The sequence below is a fragment of the Tursiops truncatus genome, chromosome 11 (assembly GCF_011762595.2).
Source record: "Tursiops truncatus isolate mTurTru1 chromosome 11, mTurTru1.mat.Y, whole genome shotgun sequence".
NCBI lineage: Eukaryota > Metazoa > Chordata > Mammalia > Artiodactyla > Delphinidae > Tursiops > Tursiops truncatus.
The window spans coordinates 60962641-60979428 of NC_047044.1; the positions used below are offsets into that span (position 1 = coordinate 60962641).

General features: G+C 49.5%; 1 protein-coding gene across 12 annotated transcripts in view; it reads right to left on the reverse strand.

Moving 5' to 3' along the window:
* The window catches only part of ACVR1B (activin A receptor type 1B), a 43104-nt gene that overhangs the window by 13251 nt on the left and 13065 nt on the right, over positions 1–16788 (reverse strand). For 5 of the 12 annotated variants that reach the window (XR_012324395.1, XM_019947186.3, XM_073788641.1 and 2 more), the window contains exons 2-7: positions 12863–13102; positions 11783–12031; positions 8618–8848; positions 5877–6044; positions 4721–4877; positions 3270–3394 (exon numbers count right to left, since the gene is read on the reverse strand). Coding sequence is in view for 11 of the 12 variants with exons in the window: in XM_019947186.3 (XP_019802745.1) it covers positions 3270–3394; positions 4721–4877; positions 5877–6044; positions 8618–8848; positions 11783–12031; positions 12863–13102 (1170 nt within the window). In the remaining variant the exon portion in view is untranslated. Of the gene's footprint in view, positions 1–3269; positions 3395–4720; positions 4878–5876; positions 6045–7242; positions 7366–8617; positions 8849–11782; positions 12032–12821; positions 13341–13906; positions 14174–15244; positions 16783–16788 lie in introns of those variants that run through there. The other 7 variants (XM_073788646.1, XM_073788648.1, XM_073788643.1 and 4 more) reach the window with 7 other exon arrangements.

The following is a 16788-nucleotide window of genomic DNA, read 5'->3' on the forward strand; positions in this document are numbered from 1 at the left end:
AGAAAACGTCCACCGGAGTTATCAAAAGAAGGAAGAGATTACTCAAAAGCCAATGACAACACCCATGTTGCGATCTGTAAATACCACTTCCCACTAAGAGGAACTAGGGCTCCTTGGAGAGCCTGGTCAGTGCTAGTTATGGGACAAGAGACACACAGGATTAGCCAGGAATATCTTTTTCGTAACAAAAAGCAAGGAAACTATCAAAGACTACTGAGGCCATGTCAAAAGGTACCGACCTGAAAAGCTCCCAACGGGCCAAAGATGAGAACATTTAAGCAACAGTAAGACCTATGACTTCAATGGAAACAAATATTTTAAATCACCAGTTCGTGATGACACTAAAAACAAACAAATAAACCAAAACCTCAGTCGCCTTTGTAGAATGAGAGGGAATAAACTCATTATTTTGAAAAATGTCAAATAAATGGAAAGAATCAAGTATTTATCCTGCCTTTCCTCTTCAAATTAAACATCTTGGTAACCAAATAGACAATAGGGGAAGTTTCTCTTTAAAGAAAAAAATCTAGCTAATACATGAAGTTTGACAGGATCGGAATACTGGCATTTTTCAACCTCTAATACATTTGGATTTGGACAATAATCAACAACAGCTGCTAACATCACAAAAAGAGAGGTAACCACCATTATCTGTGTCTTTTAACAGAAGGATTTGGGGGGAAAAAATGATTCTAGTCTTTAGATGGAGCTCTCATAGGAAATTCACAGAAACAGTAGAACGTGTGAACTGCATAAGAGGTTACCTGGAAAATCTAGACAGGAAAACCCTACAGGATAAAGGACCTGGATTCTCCAATTTTGAAAACTGCAGGAGAGGGGACTTAATTGGTGTTCCAGTGGTAAAGAATCCACCTTACAATGCAGGGGATGAGGGTTCGATTCCTGGTCGGGGAACTAAGATCGCACATGCCATGGGGCAACTAAGCCCATGCGCCACAACTACTGAGCTCTCGCGCCTCAACTAGAGAGCCCGCGTGCCGCAAACTACAGAGCCCACGCGCCCTGGAGCCTGCGTGCCACAACCAGAGAGAGAAAGAACCCGCACGCCACAACTAGAAAGAGAAAACCTGCACGCCGCAACTAGAGAGAAGCCTGCGCGCCACAACAAAAAGATCCCGTGTGCCTCAACGAAGATCCCGCATGCTGCAACTAAGACTCGACGCAGCCAAAAATAAAATAAAAATAAATAAATAATAAATCTTAAAAAAACCCCCAAAAAACTGCAGAAGAAAAAAATTGAGGGGTAACCTGTAGATTATGAGACTTGGGAGTTATATCAATCAACTGCAGTGGATGGACATTTAAATTAAACCCTGATTTAACAAGCTGTTTTTTATAAAAAATTCACAGATAATTGGGGAAATCTCAACACTGGCTAATGTTATATGATATTAAGAATTAAGATATTAAGAAAACAGAATTACTGTCTGTTTTTTAAAGTGTGATAATAGTACTATATTTTTGAAGTCCTTATCTTCTAGAGCTACAAACTGAAATATTTTCCGTAATAAAAAGTTAATTTAAAAAAATCCAATGTAACTTTCTCATGCCTTTTTCCAGAAAAAAATTCTGCTGTTCTGAGCTGATGGGACAGATTTTTATTTTTATTTATTTATTTTTTTGAGATTAGCATTTATTTTATTATTTCTAAAAAATATTTATTCATTTATTTGGTTGCGCTGGGTCTTAGTTGCAGCTGGCGGGCTCCTTAGTTGCAGCTCGCTGGCTCCTTAGTTGTGGCACGTGGGCTCCTTAGTTGCGGCAGGCAGGCTCCTTAGTTGTGGCATGCGAACTCTTAGTTGCGGCATGCACGTGGGATCTAGTTCCCTGACCAGGGATCGCACCTGGGCCCCCCTGCATTGGGTGCACAGAGTCTTATCCACTGCACTACCAGGGAAGTCCCCCACTGCACTACCAGGGAAGTCCCGGGACAGATTTTTAAATAGAGTCTGACTTGGTTAATCATCTAAGGAGCAATTAGCTTAAACTCTGGCCTCAGTCTGCCAGAGTCTGAATCCTAGTTTATCAGTGGTGTGACCTCGGACAAATCACCTAATCTGTGACTCACCTTCTTCATCTGCAAAACGGTGACAATAACAGTACCCACACAGACCCGTGCGACCAGATTCAGCTTGATCTGTTTTATCTGTGTATCACGATCAAAATTTAAGATGTACAATACCTGGGTGCCTCCTCCATAATTTGGATTTTACCAAATGTATCACAGATGGAAAAAGGCAGTAAAATACAGAAAAGGGCTCTGCTGGAACACTCATCAGTTCTTTTTAATTAATTTAATTCACTTCCACTGACCTGGAATCTCTTACATCAAAGATAAATGGCTAAGGGCAGGGTTCTAGTGGTTCTTGACCTTGATCATGTGGCAGAATACTTAGAAGTCACCATAAAATTCTGATATACTAAGCCGATGATAAAAAATGTTTTCTGCTGGGCTTCCCTGGTGGCGCAGCGGTTGAGAGTCCGCCTGCTGATGCAGGGGACGTGGGTTCGTGCCCCGGTCCGGGAGGATCCCACATGCTGCGGAGCGGCTGGGCCCGTGAGCCATGGCCGCTGAGCCTGCGCGTCCGGAGCCTGTGCTCCGCAACGGGAGAGGCCACAACAGTGAGCGGAGTACCGCAAAAAAAAAAAAAAAAAAAAGTCTTCTGCTAAATCTGATACTACCTTTCATTGAGTTCTGACGTGGTTGAACACTTGCAAATGCCAAAGACTTAGGAGAAAATTGCATAAGAAAAGACTCACTGTGAGAAAATTCTACGCATTAGTAAGCTTTCTCCCACAAATTGAGAAATCACCACTATTATTTTATCAGTGAAACCCCACATTCCCCAGGAACGTGGCTTGAGAGCCAGTGTGTTAGAATACCCTGCCTCCTGTATGAAAGAGACCCCTGCATTAGTCCTGTGCTATTCCTACCCAGGGCTTTCCCAACCTCGAAAGACCAAGAAAGACAATGTGTTACCAAAAAAACCCCCCAAAAGCCCAAATGAGTCCCCGGAACGGTCACCACTACATAAAACACTATTCAACAAGCTGGTCCAAAGAGTAAACACACTCTTGTCCCTGCGGCTCCCCGGTCCCCTCCCTCCTCTTGGATGAGAACCCTAAGTATGATGGGTGCTGGCGCCAGGCATCTGACAGGCCGTTAGGAGAAAGAAGGCAGGACAACTCTAGCCCCTCAGGACTCTGGACTGCGAGGGAGGAGCCAGAGAAGGCAGGAAGAAAGGTACCTCCAGAGTTGCATCTTCGAGCAATCTCCCAGTACACGAGCCCAAGGGCGTAGATATCAGCACACTTAAAGGAGTCGAAGTGCTTCATGTTGATGGTTTCATCAAGTACTTCGGGGGCCATGTATCTGCAAGAGCAAAGGAAACGTGATCACGCATAGAAAATGATGACTTCCTTCTCGACTCAAAGTACTGATTCAAGGGCCCCCTGAATGTGGGACAGAATCACCCCAAGACAGCCCCTTGGGGAGGAGGAAGTGATGGATTCTTATTATTGCAAACTCCCATGCTTTGGATTCGAATCTAAACACCTTAGCAAGGTTTGGTAATACTAGCCTACTCTTATTTCTACCTCTATTTTTTAACCGCCAAGATTTATTTTAAGCGTGTTTTGATTTCTTGGCAGAGGTATGCGTACTGTAGGCCACAGAGCAGGAACAGTACATAATATCTGGTTGCTACTGGGGGCTTGGACTTTATTCAGTGCAGCCAATAATGGGTTGAGCTTAAATTTCAGTCTGAACTTCTTTTGTTATCTTACCCGTGCAGGTAGTGAGAACTAGTTCTAGGTAGTCATCAGAGTCCCACTCAGTTAGTTCATGAGTACTGCTTGAGCCACTCCCCACTGCCCACAGAGGCCAATCAGCTCACCTCAGGCCTCACACTTTGGGGCCTGGGTGGCTGCAATCATTCAGGTCAAAAGGAAGGGGAAAAAAAGCAGCAGCACAATTAGTGAAATTCACTGATACTCAGCAGAGAAACAGCCCTCCTCTTCCATCCTATGAAAAGTTGCATTTCCAGCTCGTGAAGTCGACCTGGAGTCACAGTCAATCTGTTCCTTATTTCCTTTGTTTTTGGCCATGCCATGCGGCCTGTGGGATCTTAGTTCCCCATCCAGGGATTGAACCCAGGCCCCCGGCAGTGAGTGCTCGGAGTCTTAACCATTAGGCCAGGGTACGCCACGTTCCTTATTTCTTATGTCACTTCTCTGTGACGCGGGGAGGAGGCCCATAATCCTTACGCGGGGCCCTCATCTCCACCCTGGACTACCTCTGCTCTAGCTTGGCAAACCTGCTCTCTACACCCTAAGCAAAGCATGCTCCCTGCCTCCTGTGGGGTCCTGCCCAGGCCACCCCTTCAGACTGCAACATTTTCCCTCTCCCCCAGCCAAGCCTGGTGCCTGTCTCCCTTCTAAATCTTGCTCCAGGTTCTCTTTCTCCATGGCCTCCCCTGCCCAATGCACCAGCACCTATGGGTATAGGGTCCTCCGGAGCTGTGCCGCTCGCACTTGTATCTGTGCGATGCAACCCGTGTGGCTTTCCAGTGTGGGGAGCGGGTGTTCAATTCAACCGCCAGCTGTCAGAGTAAGGACCACACTGCCTTCTCCCACGCAGTTGGGCAAGGGCTACTCAGTACCAGTGTCGGGCAAGCGCGAAGGCCCAGGGCCTTCCTACCGTTTGGTTCCCACCCTCTGGTTGGGGGCAATGTCAATGGTGTCCGTGACTGCATCGTGACGGACAGCCAGGCCCAGGTCTGCAATGGCACACATGCCATTTTTCTTCACCAAGATGTTCTTTGACTTTAAGTCTCGATGAGCAATTCCAGGCTTCCCTAGCAGAGAAAAAACAAACAAACCAACCAGGGATCTTTAAAGACAGACAGTACAAGTGTTAAAAGCATAGTCTCTGCAGCCAGACGTATGGGTTCGAGTCCCCGTTTTGCTCCCCACTAACCCAGTAACCCTGGAAATGCGACTTCACCTGTCTATGCATTGGTCTTCTCATCCATAAAATGAGACTAAACCCCAGTACTGACTCCAGGGGAATGTTGTAAGGATTAAATGTACTGTATTAACTTAGGTAAGTCAAGAGCTTAGAAGGGCATGCGTATGAGCTAATATTGCTATATTAATACTACTCCTGCTCGCCTTCCCCGAACTAATAAGCTCCTGTACAGAACTGCTGAGGACTTCAGAGAGAAGCTGCTGCGCTAGCTACGTTCTGAGAACCAAACGGGGGAGGTAAGGACTGCTACTTGCCCTGAAGAGCCCAGCAACAGGGTCAAACTTTCGCGGCTGGTTTTCTGTCACGGGCAGCAAGAGCTGCTGCCCGGTCGACCAGGCACGAAGGAGCAATGTGCCGCCTGCCAAGCCCAGGAGCTCCCAAAGAGCTGATGTCAGGCCACAAGCAGGGGTGCCCGCGGTCGCCTTCCTCCAGGAGGGCCCTCCTAGTTTAGCAGAGCCCAGTGTCGAACCCATCAAGCTGACCCACTGATGAGGGTGTGAACCTGCTAGACTGACGCTCGGCACAGCAGCTCCTTCGATTTTCTCAGTCCCCTCCTCTACCAGTGATCCGTGGGCATCTGAGATGACCACTCAGTCAACGGCAGCCTCCCAACCGACAGCCACGCCAGTCCATCGGGGACAAACCACCCACACTTCCGTCAGGAGTCCCCCGAGGAGCTCTGAAGGCAGAGGCACCTCTTGTTCTCGCTGGAGTGAGGCCAAGCTCCTCTCGCTTAGACCAGACCCCAGGCCCTGAGGCCCAGATCCTGCATTCTCAGGGAGAAGGGGTTCTGGGAGCTCGGTGGGGATGGGACAGGCCCACTCACCTTGGGTGCCCACAATCTCCATGTGCAGGTGTGCCAGACCGCTCGCGGCAGACAAGGCCAGCTTGATCATCCCCTCGATGGTCACCGTGTACCGGTTTAGATAGTCAAACAGGGAGCCGTGCTCGTGATAGTCGGAGACGAGCCACAGCTGTGTCCAGGTGCCGTTATCTGCAGAGAGCCACAGAGCAGGTCCAGAAAAGGCACAACTACCAGCAAAAAGGTCAAGGTAGGAAAGGAAGAGTCTGTGTGCAAGCCCCAGTTAGACCCCTGTACTCCCCGCTCCCCGCCCCTACACCTCCTGAGGCCCCTCTGTGCCCGTCTCATCCACCACCGTCCACAGCTTTAGGCTCCAGGAAGGACAGAACAGTCTTTCTTTCTTAGACCCGCTCCCTTACTTCTCGTAGGCAGGATTCTGAACCGCACGCACCCTGATTACACCCAAATTTGAAATGCGAGGCACCCCGAGGAGGAAGCACATGCTTAGGCAAAGTAACAGGATCATCTGTTTCTTCTGCAACACTGCTTCTGATCCTGACGGGACCCGCTCATCAAAACCATGACCGGCCGCACCCACCCCCGCCAAGGAGGAAGGCTTCGCAGGCCCTCCTCTGTGCTCCAAGACCCTGCGAGCACAGCCCAGCCCGAGCACCAGGCTCATCTGCAGCGGGTCCTTGAAGTCCACTGCTCTTACCAGGCCATGAGCTCTCTGTGAGAGGAGGAAAGAGCTCCTTTGCGTATTATTGTGTTCCAGGCCAAAAATGCTTTTCAACGCATGAAGAGCACACTTACAAGTATTCCAGAGAGGAATCTTATCATCTCATCCTCAGAAGAGCAATGGGAGGTGGCGAGCACACACTTTCCTACTAGAGGAGAGGGGTATGCAGTGTACAGCGGGAAGGAGGAGTGGGAAGAAGGGAGGGAGAAAAAGAAAAACCAAAAGCTGGTAGTCTAATTAGCTTGTGCTGCTGTCAGTAAGAAGACTGGGAAATTGGATCGAGATCGCCCAAATTCCAAGCTGGCCCTAGCTCCAGGACGCTATACTATCCGTATCATGTTAAACAGGCAACAACAAAGGAATCCGAACTTCCTCCTCCCCTGGCCCTCGCGTGGGTTTCAACAGCCAGATCCTACTCACACAAGCTGCCAGAATCAATACAGGCAGTGGCTCCTGGAAGAGCACCAGCCTGTTTCCCTGATTACGAACGAGCGGTCCACCGAGCACACCCCTTTACACTCAACTAGCCCTGACATCTTGAGGACCCTGCCCATGAGTTAGAAGGGAAGACATCTTCTGACCCTCTAAAATATATGTCGGATTTAAATGAATAATCAAAAGGTAATGCTGTTTTACAAAGGCACAGCTTACTCAGAGGGAGTAAGGAATTCTCTCTTCCCCTTCCTCCCTTGCGTGAGAGGTCAAGTCTCTTCAGCCTGGGGGCAGGTGAGGCCACTACAAACCGCCGCGGCAACGTGAGGAATGAGCGCCCTGCTGTTGTTTTAGGAAGGAAAAACAAACACTTAGCATCTTCCGCAGCCTCTGCCAGCACCAACTTCTAAAAATTACTGGACCACGGAACAAACTGTGTCCTGACCGCCGGAGACACTCTTCTAAAATGCAAATGCCTTCACCCACGGTCTTTCTGACTTCAAGTGCGCTACCTGCCCAGGTGTCGGCTGTCCCCTCTTCCTGGGCACTGTAAGGTCAGGGACTGTGTCTTGTTCTTATATGTGATGATTCCAGGACCAGACAGCAGCCAGTGAATATTACCGAATAAATGAATGCAATTTCGATTACTACCCACTCTCTATAATAAAATACAATCCTCTCAAAAAGGCCCTTCCTAATCTGGCCTCTGCCACCTCTCCACCCATGTCTTTGGCTGGAACATCCCAAGTTACCTGCAGGTTCCCAAAGACACTTCCCCTTTGCACATGTGCCTGGAGTGCTCTTTTCATTCGTTTTTCTTTCTGACCAACTCCCTGCCACCTTCGCCTCAATCAAGCTCAGGTGTGATATCTGTGATCCCCATCTCACCCCCAATTTGCGCTCACCAGAACAGCTGTTGTTTGATTACTTCCTATAAACAATCATTAGTTTGTCTCTTTGCTAGTCAGCGAGGTCCTTAAAAATGAGCACATGCCTGGGCACACGAGAGAGACTCAAAAACTACAGCGAAATCAGCAGAGAGAGGGAGGAGGAAATAAGGAACCTCAGGTACAAGCGGACCCAAAGCTGAGCTTGGAGGCCACGGGGAGCACCCGGGGGGAGGCAGGCCGTGTCTCTGCTGCACCCGCTCCACTGCAATAGTGTGTATGATGCTGGTCTGTCACTCAGTGTGGATCGCATGCCTTTCCAGGGCCAGCCTTTCCTGGCAGGGGTTGAAGCCACCCTTCTTCGTTCCAACCGGAATGAAGGTAAATTTACTGGAGCCCCTGCAGGGACTACCCTAGGGGTGGGTTTGGGAGTATCACAGAAGGGAAAGTGAGCAGGTAGGATGAGGGTTTACTTATCTGCTTAATAACTGCTTATTTACTTGCTTAATAACCTGGATTTCTGTACAAGCTTTTCATAGAAGAGAAGTTTGAAAACCATCGCCTTACTCAGATCCCCTTGCTATGGGTAATAACTATAAAGGCAAACAAAACTGTGCTGTCCCACAACCGTTCAGTTTCCACAGTCACTCCTCCATCTGGGACTACTGTTGGCTGTGGGACACCCGTATCCAAACCCAGCCCTTTACCTTTATTGTCAGCAGCAATAAACCCAAGGATGTTCTCATGGCGCAGCATGACTGTCTGGTATATCTCTGCTTCCCGGAACCAAGACCGCTCTTCACGAGAAGAGAATATTTTCACAGCCACGTCACCACCCCTCCAGCGGCCGCGCCACACTTCTCCAAACCGGCCCTTGCCAATAATCTCCTGTAAAACGATGGTTCGGGCCACTGTGCGCTGGACAAAAAGGGGTAACCCTACGGACCAAAGAATGGAAAGAAAGCAGACATTTGTGCATTTGCTGAACTTTGCAACGCCCACTCTCATTGCCACACTGGAAAAGCCCTTATCACAGTGCCTCCGTTCTACACTGGTCCAATGACCACGGAGCTCGGCTGCCCCTACAACCGTCCAGGTAATCCTCCGGAAGTCTAAGCTGTGCAGCGCTGACAGTGAGTGAGCGAGGACGGGGCAATGTATACGATTGGCTCCCCCTCATCTAAGCGATTTCTCCTCCCAGTTAGTACGGACGGACGACAGATCTGAATGTAAATGTCTGACCGGATTTACTAACTCTTCAGCCAGCCTCCGGGGGGTCAATCCACCTACAGCTGCTTTATGTGGAAGAGGAAAGCGGAGGTTTGAGTGCTGGGGGCCGCCTCTGCTGCTCCACTCATTGGCCACTGGAGGGCAGTGCTGCGTGGCCCATGAGAGCCGACGTGTGGTCAGGGCCCACCAGGTTCCCACCTCTCTCCAGGGAGATCAAAGTTCTGCTCACTGGGAGCTCCACATGCAGGACTGGGCGGGGGGGGGGGGGGCTACCCAGGCTTATTCTAAGATTACATTTACTGCCTTTATAGGACTCGTTTATCGCCTCATTTGACCCATGCAGCAAGTGTCTCCCTGTCTCTCCAATCACCCCCACCATCGTGACCCTTAACTCTCTCCCTCTCCCTGACCAAACAAATAACGTGTCGTTAACCCCTAAGTTGTGTACTGTATGTTTAATACTATGCAGGAGGCACCTGCATAAATGATCTCATTTCCTCACAACCACCTATATGGTAAGTGGTGTTATTATGCCCATTTTACAAATGAGAAAACTAAGCATCAAAAGGGAAGGTTAAGTAACTCATTCGAATTCCTACAAGCTGTAAATGGCAAAGCATCTAAGACCAACTCTAAGGTTTATGCTTTTAACTCCCACAGTACAGAGCCACCAAATGCTTCCCAATGCAGCCCCCTCCTCTCCAGGTCCCCCCTCGCTGGCCCTTGTCCCGGCCCTCCTTTGAAAGATTTCCAGTGGGCCTCTGCGCCTCCCAGCTCACCCGCCTTGCCCTGCCCTCCCCAACAGGGGGCGTAAAGCACAGCAGCCCGAGGCTTTCCCACCCTGGCCTGGGGACGGCGTGCTGGCCTCTTGACCATTCCCTAAACCCCCAGTGAGCGTTCATGCCTTTCTGTCCTTTTGCTCAAGGGTTTTCCCTTGGCCTGGAATGTTCCCTGCCCTCTTACCACTCTCAAAACGTCCGACTCGTGACCCCTTTAGACACGACCTCCTCTGTGAGACCGTTCTCCACAATCTCTTCTCTCCCATCCTGGCTCGGCCTCTTTCTCATTTTGTTCGCCCTGTATCACCCAGAGGGTATTCAACGCATACTTGTTAGTGTGAACTGAACGTCACACAAACAGCAATGACTGGGCTTCCCTGGTGGCGCAGTGGTTGGGAGTCCGCCTGCCGATGCAGGGGACGCGGGTTCGTGCCCCAGTCCAGGAAGATCCCACATGCCGCGGAGCGGCTGGGCCCGTGAGCCATGGCCGCTGAGCCTGCGCGTCCGGAGCCTGTGCTCCGCAACGGGAGAGGCCTCAACAGTGAGAGGCCCGCGTATCGCCAAAAAAAAAAAAAAAAAAGCAAGGACTTAGTACCTTAAGTCCACAGAATTAAAACCCCAGCACCTTGGAAGCTTTGCATATTCTGAATTAAGAATGGACTAAACCATCCAGAGAGGAACAGTTATTAACCATTTTACTCCAGATGACCGGGCAACTGCCCTGGACCTGCCCTAACCTCAGCTAATCCTGATCTTACAAAAGACTCCAGAAACTCCAAGCAACCCTCCTCCAGCAGCAAGTCAGGTCACAGAGTCAGTCAGTTCTAACCACTGCCCTACCCTCCTTCAGCAAAGAACAAGCCATATATTTTCTCTCTTCCAAAAATATGCAGCTTTTAAATATATCCATCATCTTGGCACTCTCTACTGCAGAGCTTAATAAAGGCAAAACCACAGAAACTCAGGAGATGCCAGAGCCCAAAGCATTCCTGTGCTCAGGAAGGGATGTCTGGCCATGGCTGATGGCGGCATAATTTCCCTACAGAAGAGCCTTGTCACACGGCGAGAAAACATACATAAACACGCACAAAGCTCTCACAGATATGATCCTGTCTGTCTTAGTTAGAATGGCAACAGTGACCTTTGTGGATGATTTTTTTCTATAGGAAGAGAATACCACCGTCACTAAAATAATCGTCTGTCTTCACAAAAAGACTCTTTTGCAGTCATAGCCACATCTACTAGCTAGCTGAGCTCTACCCTGCGACTGAGACAACCCAACTCTCTTTACCCTAAATTCCAGTCTCAAGTCAAGGTCCACCTAAGAAAGGCTTGGTCGCTCACAGGCAGCTCTGCAAGTGGTGCTGACGCCATGCTGGAGGCCCCAGCTGCCTTTATTTCAACCGCCACCAAAAACCCTTGGGCAACTGGCACAAGTCAACGACTCACCCAAGCCGGGCTCTCGGCTCTACTCGGTGTCCTTAAACTCCCCCTGCGGTCGCGCGCAGATCAATGATTAGCTGCCACCACCTCACAGGAACCCGGCACACTCCTGTTTCTCAAAAGGGGCCCTGAAACTGAGTACTCCACTGCTCAGGTGGAACCAGGTGAATTTTCATAGCTGTACGGTTACAAGACTTGGAGAGGCAGGGATCCCGGAATGGAGAGCTTTGCACCTGACCTTTGGAATTCCAGAGAATGAAAGATTTTCTGTGAACCCCATTATCTTATCTTATTACATGTCAGACTCCCAAAGAAGGGGAATTATGAACGCAAATGGCCAGCCTTCTTCCTGAACACTCCATCCTGCTGGGAGGCAGTGATGGAGGCCAACAGCAGACACGAGGCCTGAAGAAGCGGTACCTGAGCCAGACCCCGACGTGGAGAGGTCGTAGACGAGATCCTGGAGCGTCTTGTCCTTGGAGAGACACATCTCACACGAGGGGTCCTCCACGTCCAGCCTCTGGCGGTTGTGATAGACGCGCTGATGATAGTTAATGACAAGGAAAACAATGATGATGATGAGAAACAGGAGGAACACTGGGCCGGCAATAATGCCCACCAGCTCCACAGGGCCCCACATGGAGGGGTGCTCAGGCTCCTTGAGGTGACCTGGGTCAGGTGAGAGAGGAGAGGGAAAGAACAGAGTAAAAATGAGGGAACGCCATGGCCTCATTTTTCCCCGGCTCCTCCCTCCAGGTGGAAACGCCCTTTTCCTCTCCCTGTGTTCAAGGTGCCCTTGATCTCTCTGGTCTTACTGGGCTCCGTATCTGCCTGGATGCTCTCAGATACAAACCACTCTAGTTAAGGTACCCTTTGCAACAGTCAAACCCACAACCCGCTCTGTAATTTCACAGCATGTCATGGTGCTCTTCCCACCTCCACGCCCCAGGCACGTGCCATGTTCTGCTCCCCCACTTGTGACGGCCTCCTGAAGCTCGGCCTGGTCTCTCTCTTCCTCCTCTCGCCTCCCCAGTCATACCTCCTAAGTGGCGGACCTGCGAAGGCTGGTGTCTAACACTCCTCAGCCTTGATGGCCGTCCTTTCCAGCTCTAGCTCCTCTTCCCATTTTGCCATCACCATCACGCCAGAAGCTTCCTTCAGATGGCTTAGGGGCCGCCTCCTTCGGGATCAGCCCCAGGCCCTCCCGTGGGGACCCCTGCCTGGCCCTTCCACATCTCACCAGCCGCCCATGGCTGCTCAGCCACGACCCAAGTCGCAGCTTTCACCTCTGCGGCTCACTCGACAATCTGTTTCCCCCATCCTCGGAGCTACAGACCGGACCTGGGAGGAATGCCATCCCATGTCACCTCCGGGAGCATCAAAAAGGCACCTTTACCTATCCTCCAACAAAGGGGTGGGGGCACAGTAGAGAAGGATGAAAATGACAGGGGTGCCCTACCTCCACGATGAGCCAATAGTCCAACAAGGGTGTCCACTCACCGCTGGGCACCCTCAGGTCGATCTTGTTGCAGAAGTCAGTGTAGCAGCAGTGCGTGTTGCGCAGGTCCTCGGAGCTCAGGCAGTAGAAGGGCTTCCCGGCGGGGACCAGCTCCACTTTGGGGATGCAGGTGCGCACATGGTGCTCCATCCCGTCCAGGTTGAAAATGGAAACCATGCAGGCCCCATCTGTCTCACACGTGTAGTTGGCCTGTAAGCAGCTGGTGCACGCACAGAGCAGAGCTGCGGGACATTTGGGAGCGGACACTGACATCAATGGCGAGGTCTTATCCCAGGTCCTTTTCCAGACTTAGAATACAATCCCCCAGCATACTTGATGTTCCAAAATAAGGCGCTTTTATAGAGATGGGGCCAGAAAGATGACATCGTCAGTGGGGGCCCAACCTTTGCACCTGTTTATTCTGCTCACAACAAGGCTTTCTGGGTCCCACCATTGTCCTCTAAGTGCTCTAGTTTATGCCTACAAGAAACAGAGAAACTGCCTTTTTAACTTTTAGACTTTGACTTATTTAAAAAAATTGTTTTGTGGCTAGGAAAGCCTGAGGATGGGAGGAAGGCACCTTCCCTTGGGAGACTAGAGGACCCCTCTCCCCACGCACTCCAGCTGACACCACCCGGGCTCCCTGGAGTCATCATCAACCCCATCTCCTTTCTCTGCACCAGGAACGCCCACAGTTTCCTGAATGCAGTGTGCGTGCTCTCACACATGCTTTTGCTGCAATGCTTCTTTTCCCAGCTAATGCTTACAAGTTCTTTAAGATTCAGCTTAAACGTCACTTCCTTTGAAAAGCTTCCCGACTAGTCCAACAACCTCCTCCATCCTTTAGTCCCCAGCAGGTGCCTCTCTCAAGAGGGGGCAAAAAGAACACCCTCCAAAGAAGATAATATTAGTGCCTACCTCATACAGTCACTGTGAGGATTAAATGAGCTAACGTACAGAAAGTGCTCAATAAATCTAACCCATTCGGAAAGACAACTGATATCACTTTATTTTTTTATTTATTATTTTTTTAAAAATTTATTTACTTATTTTTGGCTGCATTGGGTCTTCGTTGCTGTGCGCGGGCTTTCTCTAGTTGTGGCGAGCGGGGGCTACTCTTTGTTGCGGTGTGCAGGCTTCTCATTGCGGTGGCTTCTCTTGTTGAGGAGCACGGGCTCTAGAGCGCAGGCTCAGTAGTTGTGGTTCGCGGGCTCTAGAGCGCAGGCTCAGTAGTTGTGGTGCACGGGTCTAGTTGCTCTGCAGCATGTGGGATCTTCCCACACCACGGCTTGAACCCGTGTCCCCTGCATTGGCAGGTGGATTCTTAACCACTGTGCCACCAGGGAAGCCCTGGATATCTCTTTTAAAAGCACTATATATATATATATATATATATATATATATATATGTATATGTATATGTATAAATTTTTTTTTCTTTCAAATAGGTAGTGCACACAATCATCTCTGGAACTAGTGAGTTTGGCTGGGTGTGTATTATCCGTAAGTGTGCACTGTTGACAGGAAATTACTGTAAATGAATTTGGTGCCTCTGAAAGCCAGCTTGGCAGCCCTGGAATCTGAAATCCTTTATTTATCCGTCTAACAAGAATAGCACAGACAGCAGCCGTTGGTTCTCCCCAGCACTGTCTCCCATGAGCCTAACCCAGCCCTGACCCCTTGGGATGGGCAGGAGGGTGGCTTGAGCCACTAGGATACTGAGGTTGGGACTCCCAGTGCTGAACGAAGCATTCACCCAGCGGGGATGCAGGGCCCACCCGAGGCCCCGACTGGACACTAAGCCAATACTATCTGGATCCCAAGAGGGAACATATTCAAACTATGGCCCCTGGAGAAGAGACATTTATGACCAGTCCCGTGAAAAACCAGCCTGTCGTAACTCACCCCTTTCGGCTGTAAACAGTCTATCTTTGTCTCTTCCTCTAAAACACTGGAAGGCATCTCCTGGCTTTTCAAGTCCAAAGACAGATTCCAAATATCTCAGGGTCCAGCCCCCTCCTTCCCCAGGCTTTCTGTAAGTGACACGATCCTTGCCATCCCCAGCGAGGAAACAAAGCAGGGCGAGCACAGACAGGTAAGTGGACAGTGTGGATCTCCACTGCACCGCCTGTGGGATTTTTCTCACCGCGTCTGATCAGAACCCTTTCTTCTGGGAGAAATTCCAAAACACGCAGCTACCTGCTGAAGGGCTCGGGTAGTGTTCTATTTTAAAGGCAGGAAGTTTAAAGCAGGTACCCTTTAGACTAGGATCCCAAACATAAAAGGAATTTTAAAAGTAAACTCCTCCTAAATTTCCTTCTTCTTGCTAACTGAAGTTTACTTCTGCGACTCTGAGAACACTCAGCCCACACCTCTTTGACTCACCCTGGAGTCCTGACTACTCATCCACGAGCGCAAACGCCCATTCCTCTTGGTGTCAATGGGGACATTCAGGCACAAAAGGGGTCCCCGTGGCGCGCACACCTCTCAGTACACGCGCCCCGACGTCCGGCGATGAGAACAGCCTCAGGTCTATTTTGGGAAGCAAGAAGGGAAAGCGAACAACTCCCAGAGGGCTATTCTGAGCACAGTGGGACACGCGGGCCAGACCCGCAGCCGCCTTTGGAAAAGCAGCTCACTTCAGAGTCCGTCAATTAGCAGGCAGGGAACCAGAGCCTCTGCTCCCAGACACGCACTCTCCTTTCCTTGGTTCGTGGCCTCTTTCACAGTGATTCATCCTGGAGAACGAGCACACCCACACGTGGCTCATTATTTTTGGGAAGTACTTAAACAATCTTGGTGTAAGACAGGAAAGAACAAAAGTGGTGAAATCTATGCTAGACGGGACGAAGGACGGAACTGGGAGCAGGGCCATGCGGCTTTGTGATAAGGGATTGGGCAATAAGCCCCTGACTCTATCTGGGCTTCGGCCGCCCAGCCAGAAAATACCATTTATGTTACAGAGATGGTATGAAGATCAGCCCACATCTGCTAAGTGCCGTGGGTACGCTGAGAAGACTGCTCACATCTGTGTACATCTCTGCTTTTACAGAGTGAGAAGTCTGAAAAAGCTATTTTTGCAATAACCATCACTACTGCCCACACCCCTGCAGAGGTTTCAGTTACTCTCACTAGAGCCACAGCAGAGCATCATGGCAGGAACAGGCCACACAGACCCAGTGCTCAAATACCAGCTCTAGTGTTAGTCACATGGCCTTGAGCAAGTTAGTAACCTTCCTGCACCCCAGCTGCCTAATCTGTAAAGTGGGACTGTTAATTAGTTCACAGGACTATGTAAGAATTACATGAAATAAGAGATTTAAAAAGTGCTCAGCAAATAGATGCTCAATGAATTTTAATCCCTCCCTTCAATGTAAAACTCAAGTAAACACATCCATGTACAATGTGTCTCTCTAACCACTAATTAGGAAGTGACAGCAAGACCACAGCAAGGAACTGCTGTTTGAGTCTCAGCTCTGCCAGTAACTGGTCGCGTGGTTTTGGGCAATTCATTTAACCTTCCTGAACCTCATTTTCCTCACCATTAACCAGAAAGAAGGGGTTGAACCAGATGACCTCTAAAATCCTCCACTTGAAATCTGAATCTAGCTTGTTTTTAAATTCACATTGTCTGGATCACTGATTCAACACTGGGAAGTTCTGCTTTAATTCCATATACCTTTTCCTGAACTTTATAAAGACAGACTAGTCTTTAAACTGTCTTCTGTTAATATTCATTTTTCATTGAAACAAAGTAAGTGACAATAAGATTACAAAACATCTGAATTTACTACAACTCCACTAGTACACTACATCACAAACCTAATTGTGATTTCTTTGAAAAGTTAAATCTGGACTAATGATAACAGCCCTTTATAATCTGTTTCATAGCGACTCATCAAGTGAAATCCGCCTACTACACATGTGTA